At 41.0% G+C, this 18563-nt stretch overlaps 1 protein-coding gene across 1 annotated transcript in view; it reads left to right on the top strand.

The window, feature by feature from the left end:
• Positions 1-18491, top strand: part of rock2a (rho-associated, coiled-coil containing protein kinase 2a) — a 39456-nt gene extending 20965 nt beyond the window's left edge. Inside the window, exons 11-32 of the mRNA XM_033642427.2 lie at positions 1703-1791; positions 1913-1961; positions 2409-2544; positions 3260-3351; positions 3789-4035; positions 5869-5975; positions 6769-6928; positions 7217-7377; positions 8762-8946; positions 9057-9126; positions 9600-9703; positions 9895-10081; positions 10972-11065; positions 11160-11254; positions 11486-11677; positions 11854-12022; positions 12897-12967; positions 13055-13143; positions 13300-13378; positions 13548-13815; positions 13937-14150; positions 16779-18491. Of these exons, the coding sequence (XP_033498318.1) occupies positions 1703-1791; positions 1913-1961; positions 2409-2544; positions 3260-3351; positions 3789-4035; positions 5869-5975; positions 6769-6928; positions 7217-7377; positions 8762-8946; positions 9057-9126; positions 9600-9703; positions 9895-10081; positions 10972-11065; positions 11160-11254; positions 11486-11677; positions 11854-12022; positions 12897-12967; positions 13055-13143; positions 13300-13378; positions 13548-13815; positions 13937-14150; positions 16779-16782 (2862 nt within the window). The 3' untranslated portion in view covers positions 16783-18491. The remainder of the gene's footprint in view (positions 1-1702; positions 1792-1912; positions 1962-2408; positions 2545-3259; positions 3352-3788; positions 4036-5868; positions 5976-6768; positions 6929-7216; positions 7378-8761; positions 8947-9056; positions 9127-9599; positions 9704-9894; positions 10082-10971; positions 11066-11159; positions 11255-11485; positions 11678-11853; positions 12023-12896; positions 12968-13054; positions 13144-13299; positions 13379-13547; positions 13816-13936; positions 14151-16778) is intronic.
• Positions 18492-18563: the final 72 nt, after the last annotated feature.

The following is an 18563-nucleotide window of genomic DNA, read 5'->3' as shown; positions in this document are numbered from 1 at the left end:
TGTGCTTTTGGCCATAAAAGATAAAAACAATACATAAATAATGTAAATAACTGTAACCACTTAAGTGTAGTAAAGTTTACTTTAAACTGACTCCACTAACACAAAAAACAGTACATGGAATAAGTTAATCTTCAGGGCCTTTCTAGAAGAAATCTTTTCATTTAAACCCAAACCTAATCTGTTTCATAAAACTTCAGGACTATCTGGCTTAAAGCCTTGAAGGCAAACTTTTCCAAACAGCCATGAAACAACAACATTTAACAAAAGTATCAAATTCAGCTCAGTAATGTCAAGGTTCATGGACAAAGCAATTGTTTTTTTTTTTTTTCCTAGTCACCCATGATTAGCTTAAGCATGTTTACATTGCATAAATTAGCCTAGCAGCTAGCAGACTATTCCCCTCTACTCATAGCTTAACAGATTACATGTAAAGTTATTATTTTTCTGACTCACCATTTGTTATAGTCACTGCATCTCCCAACAGAACAGTTCGGTTGAATTTCAGCCTGCATGCGTGTTTATTCAGCCAAACATTGAGGAAACAGAGCAGCTAATGTGTGTGTAGTGAGAAGTTAGCGGAGATGGCCATCCAGGCAGGTAACCTCACATCATGTTGTATCTCGTAACGGCGCTGTTTATATACACCATGTGCTCTGTCCATTGACTTGTATAGTCTCCAAAATATTTTCTCACTGCTGATTTAATCCAGAGTAAATAACATTATCCATTATATTAGACTTTCAAAATAAAAGCATATTCTAAAGATGATGAAATGGATGAATGTTTTCACTTTGCATCGATGACATTGGATTCTTGATCATTTAATTGACATATCAATCCAGATCGATGGATCATTACATCCCCACTAAAAAACTCCTGAACAATGAACACTGACGGGATTCTAACTTGAAGTCTCAGCTGGTTACAATCTGCAGTCCTCACTGCTAGATGCCACTAAATCCTACACACTGTTCTTTTAATGGTTTTCATCTGTAATGTCTAGAAACCTTTCATTGTGAGATGTTTAAAAGAGCTTGTATTTCTTGTTCAAGTCAAAACCTAAAATCTGGTATAATAACCTTTGGCTAGATGACTTTGTACATAACAATGTAAAGAGCCGCTTGTAGTGAGGAACGCAGAGAGTTATATCCCAATTCTGATGTACTCCTCAGCTACACGGAGCACTTAAGCCTCCTTTAGCTCATTGTTTTGGTTTCACAGTTGTAACTTCTTTGGTTCAGTCTCACAGCTCTCATCAGTGGCATAAAAAAACTCTGAGGACTCACTTTACGCAACCTAAACATAAACTAGCTGGTGAACATAACAAAAGAGCCAGATCTTTCACTCAGGGGTGGAGACTAAAACAGAGTTAAAAAAAGAGTGAACAGTGGACTTATATTTATCAGGTGGAAACTCCAAACTAATGTTTGTTCTGTGTGTGTGTAAATGAATTACTGTTTACTAACAAATTCACCATAGCAACTGAAAAGGTGATGGTACATCAGTGCTGTGTTTACGGCTTGTTGTGCTTCCCCCAGGTGGCCAAAATTTTGAGTTGATGCTGGTTTAAAGGTCTCACAGCCCTGAGAGTGTCAGTTATGTTAATTGCTTCATTGTGTAACACACAGTTAAGTCACAGAAAAGATGGATGACATGCAGTAAAGGTTGAAAACAGCTCTTCAACTTTTGTTTCTCTCTACAGTCAGCAGCACTGCAGAAGAAATTGCGCCACCTGGAGGTGCAGCTGAATAATGAGAAGCAAGTCAGAAGTGATTTGGAGCAAAAACACAGGTACAGGAGCTGTACTAACATTACTTGACAGTAGTAGCTTTTCTTCATTTTGCACCACTGGCTGACACAGTGAGCACAGTGAACAGCAGTGTGTAAACGATGTCTTGTTTTCTTTTTGCAGAGCTGCCACCAGCCGTCTAGACAAAATCTCCAAAGAACTTGAGGAAGAGGTAAGATAATCCTCCTAAAACAACAGTGCAGATACAGTCAGACACCTGTTAGTGTTGGAGATCACTTGCATATTTTTGGCTCTGTCCTACTTTTGATATTTGCCGGTGCAATGACCCGGTTTCCCCTCTGGGATCGCAACAGCTCCATCTATTTCACCCATTTTTATGGCCTTTCCTAAAAGCTGTATTTAAGTCAGAGCAATGATTTCTCACTTTTCACTTGACCATGTTTCAGATGAATACCAATGTGTCGCATCCCGTGAGGTTCAGCCGGAGCGCTTGTTGAATTCTAATGACCGCATTAAAATGTCTATTGGGATCAGATTTGTGTCGAGCCCCGATTGGATTCCCAGGAATCATTTCTCATAAAGCCAGTTATGGAATCACAGCACCGTGGAAACAGCCCTATCAGACGTGTTGAACAAAGTGTTTAATGATTGATTCTAGGTGAGCAGCAGAAAGAATCTGGAGTCGAGTCTGAGGCAGCTAGAAAGGGAGAAAGCACTGCTGCAGCACAAGAGCCTGGAGAGCCACCGCAAGGCCGAGAGCGAGGCTGACAGGAAGCGCTGCCTGGAGAACGAAGGTGACATGAGACATCCCACACATATTGTAGATTCTGTATATTCATGACAAGATACATTAATCTGAAGTGATCAGATTTCTTCTTATATGAGCCCTTTCATTTACTTTGTTGATGAAACAGTTTTGTTTCACCTGCAGAGTGAGACACTGCAGGTTTGTTTAATAAATGGCAGCTGATATGATGTGTAATGAAGTGTGTTCACAATTTTCAGAAACTATCAAGTCAACACAAAACCCCCAAATGATCCTAGAGGTTTAATATGGTTAATATGAACTGACAGCTTCCTCTATGAATTTACTAAATCCCTCTTGTTAAGCTTTTAATTTGAATTAGAAGAGTTTTAATGGAAGTTTACAGACTGATATAATGTGGACATTACTGCCATCACCTGGTCAAATAGACTTCTTAAACAGTGTGGAAACATGCTCACCAGAGGAGCACAAGTCTGCAGGCCCACTCTTACTTTGCTCTACAGTTAACTTGTCCTTTCTTTGTGGATACTGTATAATATGCACAATAATACTCATCACAGTTTGATGTAAATGTCCAACTCCTCATTCATTTAAAAATTAAACAAAGGATTAATACTTGAATATTGTAGTAATACAGTATATATAAGAAGCTTGGTGTGTTGAAGATCAACTGTTATCAAATTCTGAAGAAGAAGAAGAGAATTATCATGAAAAATCGGACTGTGTTCTTGTGTGTTGTGCAGTCAACAGCCTTCGAGACCAGCTGGATGACATGAAGAGGAGAAACCAGAATTCCCACATTTCAAATGAGAAGAACATTCACCTGCAGAAACAGGTCAGTCACTGAATGTCTAAAAAGCCACCAACTGTTCTGCTATTCAGATGCTCTATCTCATGATGTTAACGAAAGTGAAAAATAATTTGTGTATCTGCCCTGTAATTCAGTTCCGTTCCAAAATTTAATGTTTACTTCCTTGGCCCACCCTTCCCTAGTTTGATTAAAATTAGGCCAGTAGTTTTCCCGTAATCCTGCTGACAAACAGAAACAAACAACCAAACCCACATATCTCTCAACAAGGAGTACGAAACTGTGCATTATAAACAGCACTGAGCCTGTTTGTCTTTTTTCCAGTGAAGTGTTTGCAAGGAAAGTTGGTCTGTAACAGGACTCAGGACACACTGTTACTCTTAAATGGAAAAGAGATGAGTAACCAGTAATAAAAACTGATCTGACTGATCTTCAGACATTTTTTCCATTGTTGTCTCCATCAGCTGGAGGAAGCCAACACATTGCTGCGGGCAGAGTCTGAGGCGGCGACGAGGCTCCGCAAAGCCCAGACGGACAACAGCAAGCAGCTGCAGCAGCTGGAGGCCAACGCGCGCGAGCTGCAGGACAAATGCTGCCTGCTGGAGCGCAGCAAGCTGAGCCTGGAGAAGGAATGCATCAGCCTGCAGGCCGCACTGGAGACAGAGAGGAGGGAGCACAGCCAGGGCTCAGAGACCATCAGCGACCTGATGGGTGGGTGAAACACACAGGATTCAGAACAAATTAAGAAAGGACAATTAGTTTGATTATTGTGTATATATATATACAGTATATAGTTATATAAATGGGTGATAGTAGTGAGTGAAATACAATTTTGTTCCACTTTAAGTAGTTGCTGATACCCTGCTTTTTTATGAAGTGGAAATTCTATTACACGCCTTGGATAAAAATTTGGTATCTCAGCCACTTGTGTCTGCCCAGCAGCTTACATGGCAGATTTAGTGGGGCAGTAAGGTGGGCAAGAGCTGTGTGACACACCAATATAGAGTGCAGCAAAGAGGATTTTCAGGCCTTAATAAGGAGTTTGCAGTGCAGTTCGATTGTAGTCAGAATCCATTATGCAAACAACACAGTCACTATCTGTGCTTGTGTGCGAGAGAGAGGTTGATTTGAATTTTTTTGTAAGAGCTTTTATCAGTACAGGTTTGTCTGGAGGTGCTTTGCAGGGCCGCAGTGGCCTTGATCCAAACATGAACAAATACATCTGATATTTAGAGATACAAGGCTTAAGCCCTGTTTGTCACACTGGTTGAACAAATCTCAGTATAGAGGGTAAAAAATGAAATGCTCAGTCCTCTTTCTCCTCTCTCCGCCCTTGAATAAAATACAACAGCTAGTTTCTCTGCTGCAGCTGGTCAGTGTACAGCAGCAGCAGACTGCAGTTGTGTATCAGTATGAGCCAGTATGTTAACATCAGGGCTAATAATTTAACCTTAATCTGATTGAGGCAGGACTCGGGCTATTTAACTGGTCATATAAAAGCTTTTATCTGATAGCGTTAATTGAGGTGAGGTCATACTCGAAGCAAACACAGCCCAGTTCACACACCCAGGTTTCTGCTCAGTCTCTATTTGTTTCAACATGTAGACGCCTCAGTTCATTTTCTTATTGACATTTGTTAAACTCTAGTTGTGGGTCATTGGATGCCCTGACCAAATGTTGCATTTACAAATCAAACAATGTAGCACAATGTAATTAAATTGGCAATGACGTGTTTCTTCAGTGACCTAGAATATTGTAGAAATGGCATTTATCTAAATATTCATAATCAAAACCTTTCGTTTTGCTGATATATATATATATATATATATATATATATATATATATATATATATATACACAAACTGTGGCACATGGTGTCTCTGAAAAAAGCAACACACTCATTTAAAGGCTGCCCAGTACTGTCCCAGTCTTGCTGGACACAGATCAGTGTGGGCATACAATTTTGCTGGGACTATGCAGGGCTTGGCAGTGACATTTGCCACACTGCCACTGGCAACCATCTTGAAAAACTGGCAACCAAATCATGGCCTTTGGTTGCCATCAGTGGGAGTAACTTTTTAACATATAAAAACTATGGACGGCAAACAGCAAAACATGCATCCCAAATAAATAAGTTCTTTATATTTTAACTAGGCAACACTTCTGTGTGTTTATTCGTGCACAAAGCAAGTTTGGCTGTGAAGAAAAAAAAACAAATGTGAGACAAATATTTGGATGAGCCTTAATAAATAAGATAAGATAAAATCAGATAAAACACAAGCTACAAATAATTTTGTTATCACATTTTCATCATTAGGCTGGCATTTAATGGCATAGTATCGTACTAATATAGGGTGACTAAAAATGGCAACCATATAATCAGTTTTGGGAACCAAAAGCTGATGCCTGGTTGCCACTTTTAAAAGCTAATGTTGAGTCCTGCTGTGTGTGAGCATAAACAATATGTTGCATGTTATATACGTGTTTCAGAGATGTTTTGTAACGTGCTCCTTGTCTGACGATTCTCTTGGTTTTGTCGTGCAGGACGCATTTCTGGCCTGGAGGAGGAGGCACGTCAGCACAGACAGGCTCTGTCCAAAACTGAGACAGAGAAGAGACAGCTTCAGGAAAAACACACAGATCTGGAGAAGGTAAACCAGAGATGATAACTAATTTTTTAACCTCTTATGGAGTGTATTCTTCACCGAACATGGAAATAAGAAATAGTAATATTACGTTATTAGTATTTACCACCTTCCTCATGTTTGGGCACGCTCTCTTGTAATAATTGTAATGTCATATGAATACCTGGAAGAAGGAATTTAGACGTCCTGGACTGCAAATATGAGGAATGATTCTTCCCCAGTGTTCTTTGTCTTGGGTTATCTGGCATCAGTATAAAACATTTACATCATGATGTGGTTTGCTGCAGTGGAAGCATCATAACAGAGGACTGATAAATAATCTACAAACTGATTCAACAGGCTGCCTCTCTGACTGGTTTAAAGCCTCATTGGTGAAAGTTTACAACCGTTAGTGGCCTGACATTTACAAATAAGTTGCTGATTACATATAATTTAATGGGCACCATCTATAAAGAATTGTATTACACTTACACGGATCAGCTGGTGAGGTCCATTTGGTTGACTAAATAATTCAAAGGGCATATTGATCCTGAAGGTGAAGCTTTAAGGTCTGCAGAGAAGAACATTGACTAAACGGATGCTTAGTTTCATTCAGTGCTTCAGTTCTTTGATAATGATTTCAGATTATGTTCATTTAATGCTCCTATTCAGAGCTGTATTCTGCTGCAGGAAGTCTGAAGTGGACTGAGTGCAGCTTTTGGCATCAGGTCATTATGTTGTTGTGTTTGCCGGCTGAGTTTTGCTCTCAGGGTTTCATTGGTTTTATCCGAAAACCTCTGCCCTTGTTTCCCTCACGCAGGAGAAGAGCAACAAGGAGATTGATTTGACCTACAAGCTGAAGGTGCTGCAGCAGGAGCTGGAGCAGGAGGAGGCCTCTCACAAAGCCACCAAGGCAATGCTGGCAGACAAGAGCAAGATCAAAGAAACCATCGAGGGCGCCAAGTCAGAGTCCATGAAGGGTAAGGGGCACGAACCTTTCCTTTCAGGTTGCTCTCTTACGGACATCCTTGTTTACTTCAGCTGTCTGTTTCTCCTAGTTTGTACCATCACACATACGGTGTTGTGGAGAAGACATTGATTTGAGATTTGAACTTTGTGAAATAGTTTCGAACCAGTGGACATCTCTGACTTCACCTTTAGCACTTATGAGTCACACACAATGTGCATTTATTATTATAGCGTCACAAGATTCACTATGGATTAACGCAACTTTAACACGTGAATATAATTTAACAACTCACATGCAGAGATAGAGCAGAAGCTGGCGGAGGAACGAGCAGCCAAACTTCGTCTGGAGAATCGAATTCTAGATCTGGAGAAGCACAGCAGCATGATGGACTGTGACTATAAACAGGCTCTGCAGAAACTAGATGAGCTACGCAGACACAAGGACCTACTAACTGAGGAGGTGAGTGTTTATATTCTCTGCGGGGGAACAGTGAAGTGTGTGTTTACATATTAATTGCCACCTACAGAAACAAATTATGCTTGTGCTAACAGCTTATGTAACAATGTGTCTGAGCTGTGGAGAAATGGCAGTGATTCAGCGGATACAAAAACAGTAAATACAGACAAAACCATAACAAAAGCAAAGTCAACGTTCTAAATAGGAGTGGGCGATGTAGCAAATTTATCTGATAACCTCGAATGTGATTTTATGTGTGATATGGCAGATGACCAGATTGTCACATCCAGATTCCTGGGGCATTTTAGCAGTTTATTTAAGCATGAAAAGCAAGCCAGGGTTATATGCTCTCCCTCTCACACACACAGACACCTCAAACAGATCAACCACACCCACCAGTTTGTCGATTATTACCCTGAGTTCAGGTTATTCAAAATGGAGGAAGATACCAGAGTGTGTCTATCATCTGAAGATGATGATGAAGATCCATCACTAACAGCACCACCCAGTGCAGAACGTCGCAGTCAAGCCTCTACTTAGAAAAAGATGGTCAAACTCGCCCCCATGTTGTTTTGTGTATGTGTATATACCAGGCATTACAGCAAGGGCATGTAAGAACTGACTTCAAAATAACAGCCCTCAGTTCATTCAATAAGTCAGTCAGTCTGCCGATAACAAATAAAAATACACATATAACTATAACTAAATGTATTAAATAATAAATCAAATTATCGATAATTAAAACTAGAGCCCAGCTATGAAACTTGGCCAGGGGCACAATGTGGGGGTAGCCAGTGGCCCTTGCTCGGACTATGCACATCTTCACACTTTTCATTTTGATCTTAACTACACATAAGTAAATTTTTGTGACTGTATCTTGCACGGTTGCGACACTATAGCATTGACAAAATCTGTCCACAGACAGATAGACACATTAATATCTGGCATAATACTGAAAACGGCATCTGTGGAAGTGTCTGCTGCCATGGATGCCACCAGGATCACATCTCATCATGATGACACTCACACACACACAGGTGAAAACAATACCAGCTGTGAGGATGTTGTTGTAGCAGGTAAAAATAACTACAGCCTGCAAACATTATTTCAGAGAGAAATTGATTTTCAGTCGTGAGAATAATTAATCAAACCTAATAATAAAGGATTCCTTTACAAAGATCAGTTTTATTTCAGAATGACAGCACACCACTTCAGAGTGTCACTCAGACAATACAAGGACATCCTGATGTGATATTTCAAAATTAAAAAGCCCTGTAAAATGTCATAAATGAGCTGTGTTCCCTCTAAATTCAGATTAATTTACATGAATGATCACACTGGTGATCCACAAAAACTCTGTCCTACTGTATCTGCGTCATTCTTCCAGGTGAAAAACCTGACGCTGAAGATTGAGCAGGAGACCCAGAAGCGTAACCTGACTCAGAACGACCTCAAGGCCCAGAACCAGCAGCTCAACTCTCTGCGAACTTCCGAAAAGCAACTCAAACAGGAGATGAATCACCTGCTTGACATCAAACGCAGCCTGGAGAAACAGAACCAAGAGTTGCGCAAGTCAGTTTTTAACATTTTGTATAACTGTTTTCTAGCATTCAGACTGAAGGCTTCATATTTTGACACAAAAAGGATGATGAGTAACAGGATGTTTTTATTTTCGACCGCAGAGAAAGACAGGACACAGACGGGCAAATGAAGGAATTACAGGACCAGTTGGAAGCTGAACAGTATTTCTCTGTGAGTCTTTATTCTGCTCTGTAATTACATATGTGGATGGAAAATGACTAAGCGCAGCACATTATGGTTCTGCATCTCGCTTGCTGAGTGTGTGGGCATTTCTTTTATTCAGTATTTATTGCAGGTTGGTCTGTGGTAATTTTTCATGTATTTTTATAATGATAAGGTAAACATTTCATGATTTGTGTAAATGCAATGTTGTAATGCTTAATAGAATCCAAATTATTTGTTTCCCTTTATCATAGTTTTATTTTATGGCTCATCTGTATGCATTGTGTGTATTTATTATAACTCAGGGAAGGTATTTGCCTTTTTGGAACTGTTTTGACTTCTCTAGTCTTCCCAGTGGAAACACACAGTAGTAGGCTGCTGAATTTATGAGATGCATGGAAGTAAAGAATTGCATCACAATGTGTGATAATGTATTACCTGTGACTGCAAGGTGTTTTTGACCTATTTGCTGTGTTCTCCAGACACTGTACAAGACCCAGGTTCGTGAACTGAAAGAGGAGTGTGAGGAGAGGAACAAACTCTACAAAGATGTGCAGCAGTCTCTGCAGGAGCTTCAGGAGGAGAGGTGCTTTGGCTGTTTGAAAATACGATACCTCCTTTTAATCCACTTTGATAGTGGTGCACTGAACATGAACCAAAACCAAGACAAATTCAGGATGCAGCAGTCACTTAATTTATATCTCTGGATGAAACATTTATATTCAGAGTTTGTGATTAATAGTGTCAGATTTTCATTTGTTATTTCATGTCTTTTAGGGATTCATTGGCAGCTCAGCTTGAGATTACACTGACAAAGGCTGACTCAGAGCAGCTGGCGCGCTCCATCGCTGAGGAGCAGTACTCAGACCTGGAGAAGGAGAAGATAATGAAGGAGCTGGAGCTGAAGGAGATGATGGCCCGCCATCGTCAGGAGCTATCGGAGAAGGATATCACCATCAGTTCGGTGAGTTGCATCAACTCCTGTCTCCTGCTTAATTTATGTGATCTGAAAGGGTCTGATGTGTTGTTAAGAAGCTGTTCATTACATTTATCACATGTATCGCATCACATCAGATAAAGAGGAAAGCTTGCCTTATTACTAAGAAATAAAATATAATGTACAACAACAATAAATTATAGAACCAGCACATTCTCAACTTTTGAATTGGGGGTGTATGAGGTACTTATCATAGTCAGTGTATTGCATACAGTAGATGTCAGTTTGGAGAAGCAGGAAAGAGTCTGACAACGAAGCTAGGTAAGTACTGCTGTGGAGGGGTCAGGAACAAAACATTTTAGCCACCTAAAAAAGTCAGTATCAGTTTAATTGTACACTATATTTAGAATATTTTTTACTGCTTACGCTTGCAGTCAGACAGGGATTTCTGATGGGGAGATGAAGCTGTTATGCCGCTCTCATCAAAACCAGACTCCACTGAGAAAAACAGTGATTTAATATCGCTCAACACAGGAGCTGCTGGTCTACTGCTGCCTCAGTTTGTTGTATGATTGTGTGATTTTGTCGTTTAAAAGAGTTAGTTTGGATTTACCAAAGTCACACAATAAGACAAATTAACCAACTGATCAAGGCAGTGGTACCCAGCAGTTCCTGTGTTCAACGAGCTAAATTATTATTTTTGTCAATGGAGTCTGGTGGCATTAACAAAAGCATAGACGGGAAACTGAAGCTGTCCGCAGCAACGTAACTGTATATGACACACTGGCTATGGATAAGTACTCCGTACAACCGCGATTCAAAAAATCTGAACTATCCATTTAAGAGGTTGAGGTTGGACAACAGATGGCATCGGCAGGCAGCATGGTAAATATGATGGTATTTCCTGCTTCATGCAGCTGGAGGAAGCCAACAGGACCCTGACCAGTGATGTTGCCAACCTAGCCAATGAGAAGGAGGAGCTGAACAACAAATTGAAGGAGGCAATAGAAGGTAATTGATGTGCTTAAAATACAACTTAAATTTTTACTGTAAGTAAAATATTGGCATGGTTATTTATTATTTTTGTGTGTCTTTTCTTTTCCAGAATCAGAAAAGTCAAAGGACTGGGAGCAGCAGATCAGCCAGATGAAGCAGGCGTTTGAGAAGCAGCTGCAGTCAGAGAGGACGCTGAAGACTCAGGCATGTTTTTTAAACATCACTACTAATCACACCATGCATGTGCTTCATTTTCAGCCACTTAAATACACTTAGACAGCAACTTGAGAGGTTTTGATACAAAATTAGAAGGGCTAATGTTAGAGAAGGCTCTGGGTTATTTCTTCAGGAAGTGCCTCCCATCAGATCTAGACAACTCTGAAAACAAGCTGAAGCATGAGATGTGGTAAATGTGGTGCTCATGTCTGTCTACAGGCCGTCAATAAGCTGGCAGAGATCATGAACAGGAAGGAGGTTCGTGGCGGAGGCAGTCGCCGTGGTAACGACACAGACATGCGGCGAAAGGAGAAGGAGAACAGGAAGCTGCAGTTGGAGCTGAGGTCGGAGAAGGAAAAATTCAACAGCAGCATCATCAAATACCAGAGAGAGATCAACGAAATGCAGGCGGTCAGTAGGACACTCACTGTTTCATTTTACACAGCGTGGTGGCACCAGCGCTCTGACTTCTGTTGTCTCTCCCTTCAGTAACAACAGGCTGAGCCAGCATGTGCAGCAGTATCACTCCCTCTTCAATGTATTTGACTGCACTTTGTTTTCTGTTGCCTTTTTTTTTTTTTTTGTAGCAACTGTCAGATGAGAGCCAGATGCGTATTGAGCTGCAGATGGCCCTGGACAGTAAGGACAGTGACATCGAGCAGCTGAGGAACCTCCTGCAGACACTCAGTGTTCAATCGATGGACTCCGCCAGTGTCAGCAGTGGGCCAGAGTTTGACACTGATGATGCGTTCACAGGTGAGAGCTTCACCACTGAGTGAACACAGTGGTCATGTGAAAATATTAGTCCTGCACGAATCAGCATCTCTGTGATTTGGGGTCACATGTTTTTTCATAGCGGGGTTTTTATATTTTATCCACACCTCGTTTCTGCCTCTTTCCTGGTCAAGAATTACGGAGGCTGCGTTGGCAATTATAAATGAACATTTTGACAGCCTTTTGGGTGCAAATTCATCCCACACAGCACTTAGAGAGAGTGTGTCGGTGTGTGTTCAATGCCTGTTTTACTTGTTAGCATCAACTGCTCTTGTCATTCAGGAAGTGGATGTTAGGCAGAAGTTTGAAGTAAATTTAATTAAAATACAGACTAATCCCGTGTGAATTTGCCACACGAAACACAGATGTGGGTAATTTCCAAAACACCAGTTTCCCTGATAATATTAGTCCCATGTGAATAGGGCTTAAAAGGTAAGTTAGATGAGGAATTGGGTTTTGAGGGAAATAAAACAAAGTAATACTGAAAGCTTTTGTATACTAGTGGCTGAAAAAATCTAAGTGTCATCTTTTATTTCACTACATCACAGCTGCTGCTGCTGCCACTGTACAACTCAGCATTTTGTGTGTGTAAATGTTTTGCTTACAATGCACCTCTATTTGATAAATGCAGTTATAAAAAAGAATTGGATTAGACCTTACACAGTTTGTAAAGATACACAGCTGGCGGAGGTCGATCAAAATTGATTTCATTCCTGCGGTGTGAATACAAGCAGCTCAAATAAAATAAAGACGGCCAACCTGTATTTTAGTCGGTTGGAAAACACTGACAGCTTATCATTACAGTATGCTTACTCACTGTAACTTCCACGTCTTTCTCTGTCCGTCTCCCACTCAGAAACGAGGCTGGAGGGCTGGCTCTCGCTCCCTGTCAGAAACAACACCAAGAAGTTTGGATGGGAGAGAAAGGTACAGTGTGTAAAGTTACTTTGATGATGTACAACAGTCTCTCCTTGATTTAACGTAACCTTAAGCATGTCTGTTGTGTTGCTGCAGTATGTTGTGGTGAGCAGCAAGAAGATTCTCTTCTACAACAACGAGCAAGACAAAGAGCAGTCCATTCCCTACATGGTGCTTGATATTGAGTGAGTGTAACACCTAATGTTCCTCCGCTGAGAAGACAACCCAGTGTCAGTTTGAGTTTGTTTCATTAATTCCTGCAGGAGCTTTTGTTGTTGAGTGGAGATGCAGCTGACTTGTTGTGATGAGGGGACACTAATGTATTCTTTCTCTTCACGCAGCAAACTCTTCCATGTGAGGCCTGTCACGCAAACGGATGTGTACCGTGCTGACGCCAAAGAGATTCCCAGGATATTCCAGGTCCGTCTCAGCATCACTTCAATAGTTTTAATGCTGAATTTTAAAAAATATACCACAGTATCTTGAATTTGAACTTCTCAATGATCAATAATGATTTTTGTTTAGTATCAAAAGCGCAAATTCAGGCGAAAAAAATCCTCATTATCCTCACTCTATATCGACTTTCCAGATTCTTTATGCCAATGAAGGCGAGAGCAAAAAGGAGCCAGAGTTTCCCGTGGATCCGCTGCCTATCGGAGAGAAGTCCAGCTACATCTGCCACAAGGGCCACGAGTTCATCCCCACGCTGTACCATTTCCCCACCAACTGTGAGGCATGCACCAAGCCGCTGTGGAACATGTTCAAGCCGCCGCCTGCTCTGGAGTGCCGGCGCTGCCACATCAAGTGCCACAAGGACCACATGGACAAGAAGGAGGAGATCATCGCTCCATGCAAAGGTACGATGCGTCCCATCTGGAATTATCTATGAACAGACTGATTTATTCATGCAGCCTTAATGTTGCCAATAAAGGTAGCTAAAGACTATAACTGAAAATGTGACATCTCTCCCACCACCAGTGAACTACGACGTGTCTTCGGCCAAGAACCTGCTGCTGCTGGCCGTGTCCCAGGAGGAGCAGCAGAAGTGGGTGAGCCGACTGGTCAAGAAGATTCCTAAGAAGCCCCCACCACCAGAGCACTTTGCGCGCTCCTCTCCACGTGCCTCCATGAAGGTCCAGCCCAGTCAGTCCATGAGGAGGCCCAGTCGACAGCTCCCCACCAGCAAGAGCAGGTAGCAGAGCACACAAGATCATATACAAACAGTTTTTGCTTTCTGGACAAGCTGTAAACAGAAGGGTCTGTCAGTAATTTATACCTATAAGATTTGTAATGTTCTGTTTGTTTGTATGAAATGTTGGGATATGCAGGAGGTCTTTAGTGAGGCAGAGAATAGATGGTGGGTTTTAATATACACACACAAACATTCTTGAGAATTAGGACAAATCATGTTCTACCAAAAAACAGCCTTAAAATTCTACCTTATCAACACACTAATTCTGTTTTTGGGGTGAAATATGATTTTTAAGGGACTTATTTATATGAAATAATATGATTTATAACATATTTCTATCTGTTTCTGACACTTTCATTATAATATTGATGTCGTTTTCCACACATTCCACCATAGGAAGTGGTTGGTTTTTTTTTTTTTCTCCTTCAATTTTGGGGAAAAGGTGAAGTGAAAGTCTTAAATTTAACTTTCCTTAAGCTGAAGGTACCCTGATCGAAAAAGAAACATTTTTTAAAGTTATTGTGAGGGAACACAAAAGAAGTTCTGGAAAAATATCATACTTAAGTTTTCTGAATCTTTTGAAATGAAAATTCTCAAATGTAAATATCCTGAATATTTACCACTGTTAGCTCCTGGCCTTTTCAGTCCAGGTGGTATAAGTTTCATCTGTTTTCAGAGCCACCAAATCTAAGAAAAAGCAAAGTTCATATTCTATGCTCAACCTGTGTGAAAGCTAATGGTGTGAAACCCCAAAGGCTGTTATGTTTATGCAGTGGAGCTGTTCGTGTAGAGGAGTATAAAGCCCGAATCTAGAGTTCAGTGAGAGGTGTTTTTGTGTGAGAAAGTGAGTGAGCCTGCAGAGAATGAGAGCCTGTTTTCAGTCTCCACTCTGCTCAGTCTTGTGTTTCTCAGCATAATAATACACAACACCACAGTCTCTTTGATGGGGAACGGTATCCAACCCTACACTTTAGAACAGTAGACTTTGGCTACCAGTCTGTGTGTGCAGCAGTTGTTGCCTGGCCATCAAAACTAATCTCCTCTTTCAGATTGGAGGACTTTGGTCTTCAGGACTGGCACTGGGCATTGGATGATATCGATGACGATTGTTCTTCTATTCATTTCTGATGAGCATATATGGTAACACTGTGTGCAGTGTGTGCTGTGCAGTGTGTTGATTTCAGTTGCAGTGGAACGCTGTTTCCACGGGGCATCGATTTATAATCACTGCCTTTTCTCTGCTACCTTGAAAAACGTGAGATCCATACTGTTACTTAGGGTGGTAGCCGAGCACAAAGTCTACACAAGACTAAACTTGAAAGCTGCTGAGGATAATGGTGCTTTTCCCTAGTCACATAATCCTGCTAATGTCCTTAAGCATGTCCCATCCACTGTCGCCTTATGTCCTCTGACCTCAACCCTTGCAGGTCAAATGGCTTCAGAATGAAGGAATCCAACAGTGGACTCACACAGTGGTACAAATGACGACTTCTCCCACCTTGTTCCTCCTTTGCCCAGATGTTTCTCTATAAACGACTCAATCTTTGAATGTGTGTATAAGTGTTTTACAACCAAAAGGTGTCTTTTGGTGTCCACAGTCCTGGTTGTCAGTTTGTGATGGTGGTGGGCTGTGTCCACATATGTTGGTCCTAGTGCACATGCTTGTTTGGGTTCCTCGGTTGCTCACTTGATAGCTTGGATCACCTCTCCACTGGGTGTTTTTAATTAACGCAGATACATTGTCGTCTGGGTTGAAACAGAAATTTTTTTAAGGATATGTTTGCAGTAATTTAATGTCTCCATAATGTTAATTATCCCTGTGAGTGTATGTATCTCAGCCACGATTCCTGAAAAAACAAATTTAAGAAATCTCTATCATGTAATATTTTTTATATGTAGGATTTATTTGGTATCTATGAAAAATTCTATTGACAGATGATTACATACAGTAGGATCTTGAGTCATTGTGAAATAAGTGAGTTGTGCACATAGACTGTATAAAAATAATGGACATAACCACCGTGAATTCACCCATTTTGGTTTGTGGATTACTGCTTTGACACCTTGAGTTCGGCATTTTGGCCGTCACCATCTTGGTTTTTTGGAGCCCGCAGTAACCGTATTTGGATGGGAGGGAGAGGCTGCCATTGATGCACATTGCTACATCTCTGTCCTGATTGACAGATTATTGTGGTAGCCATCACAAGGTAGCCACCCCTTAAACGATAACCCTGCTTCATTTATAGACTATTTTATTCTAATTGGGACCATAATTTACAAAGTGAACACCATGCTGTATTGAAGGAGACTAGAAACTATAGATTGAAACCATAAACTCATTAGGAAAACGTTCACTGAGGTATTAAGTCAAGAGAAAAGTAGGGTCATTTTCTCATTGACTTGTTTGTAATTGGACCTCTTTTTACAACCAGTGGAGTCGCCCCCTTCTGGCCATTAGACAGAATGCAGGTATATGGCTTCGGGTCCGCTTTTTTTTTTATAGTCTGTGCTTGTGCAGGATTCATTAGTATGACTCATATCCTATGAGGACAAGCTGTTTGTACTCCTCTCACCACATCATAGGTATTTGCTGAGACTAATCTTGCACCTGTTTCTCTCTTCCCCCAGTTAACCTTGCTTTGGGAGTGTGTCGCCTCCTCGAGGTGGTGGGGTGTGTGTCCTCGAAAATCAAAGACTATACAAAGCTGTGTTTGCAGATCAGCACACCGAACTCCACATCACTTCTCCACAACCCACCCTGTCGTGCTTCAGCCTGTGAGAGTTACAAAGTCTGTTTTCCCCCGTTTCGTTGAACTTCTTTCCCAGGCACTAGAAGCGCTAACGACTATCAAACTCACCTTAACACCTGTGATCTTTTCACCGAGCTGGATGGCTTGTAAGCACATTAGCCGAAGTCTTCTCTTGGGCCCTTAACTAGAGCAATTAAGTGTCTCTGGGGGTTGGAGGAGCTTGTTCAGCTCCCACAGAACAGAAGAGAGCTCTTATTAGCCCGACCTGGGCTGGCAAAGAGGGGATACACTTACCTCAACACTTCTCACCAGGACACACTGTCTGATTGAAGGACCCAACAGGAAAACTCTCAACTCCTCCTCACCACCTTTGGGGATTCTTGTGGCCAAATAAAGAAAGACATTCTTGTGTTTAATGATTGTTAACAATATGAAGGGTTTAATGGGGAACACTACACTCAGAAGATAGTAAATTTTGTAATTTGTTGGCTGCATACAGCTGAGATTGTTGAACTTGATCCCAGATACAGTATCTGTACTTTGGCTTATTCAAACTCTTTAACATATTGATTGTAGCTTCTTGCTTCCCACGATTCTGCTTTCAGGTGCGCGTCCACACGGGTCACAGAAACTTGAATGAGGTACTTAAGCAAACCAGCTGTTGGGAAAGAGTGTCATATGGCTCCAGGATTTGAGTAAATAATTCCTTGAGTGCCTCTTATTCAGATTTCTGACTCGGTCACGCTCTGAATCACTGGTTTGTCGTTGTGTGACTACAGTAAAGGTTAGAAGTGAACAGAATCCTACTCTGAATGGCGTTAGATGAAGAACCAGACATAAGATCCTCGTAATCCCATAATATTCCAAACCTGCACTGTCAGTTATGAGGGTTAATGTTTACTGAACTCAAGGGGTGCACCGTTATGCTTTTCTGATCCGAGCTCGGCTCCTTTTGTTGTTTGAATGTACATCTGGGCTTTACCAGAGACGACACGCAGGCATTGTATTACTTCTATCCAAATATACTTGACTGAAGCCCCCTTTAATCACCAACTACTCCTGAGTGAACTTGCATGTGTTTGCCTTTTCAGGCCTCACACTTAAGTGCTGTCACCCACAGGCCTGCACCTGTTAGACATGTAGTTTTTAGCATTGAAAATTTGGGGACTTGACCAATAAGAAGCAGAAACAATGAAGGTATGCAGTCATAACCCATGAGTCAAAATACTGAGCAGCACTATTCCATTGAAAGTTTTTCTAAAAGTGTTTGTCCTGATATTTTTGTATTAAAAGTAACCAAACTCTGAGTTTGGGCACATTGTTGTGTATGTGGCTTACATAGCAGGTGGAGAGCAACTATGTGTGTGTGCGTGTGTGTGTGCGTGTGTACTGAGTGCTCTCCTTTAACCAAGAAGCATGTTTTATACATATAAATATACACAGTATATATTTTACATGCCATACAGTGCACATTATATTATTTATACAGCCTTGTCCACTTTGTATTTAAGGGCTCTACATCCAGATTGCATGTTTGCTACCAAACAGCTCTATAGTAATAACTACTTCAACAATAAAGACATGGATGTGCCTTTTGGTTTCGGATTATTTTTCTGCCTTCAAAAGAAATGTGTTGGAAGCTTTAATTCTGTACATGTGCACG

The sequence above is a fragment of the Epinephelus lanceolatus genome, chromosome 15 (genome assembly GCF_041903045.1).
Source record: "Epinephelus lanceolatus isolate andai-2023 chromosome 15, ASM4190304v1, whole genome shotgun sequence".
In the NCBI taxonomy this organism is placed as follows: Eukaryota; Metazoa; Chordata; class Actinopteri; order Perciformes; family Serranidae; genus Epinephelus; species Epinephelus lanceolatus.
Note: the sequence above shows the minus strand (reverse complement) of the source record. Positions and strands in the feature narration are given on the sequence as shown.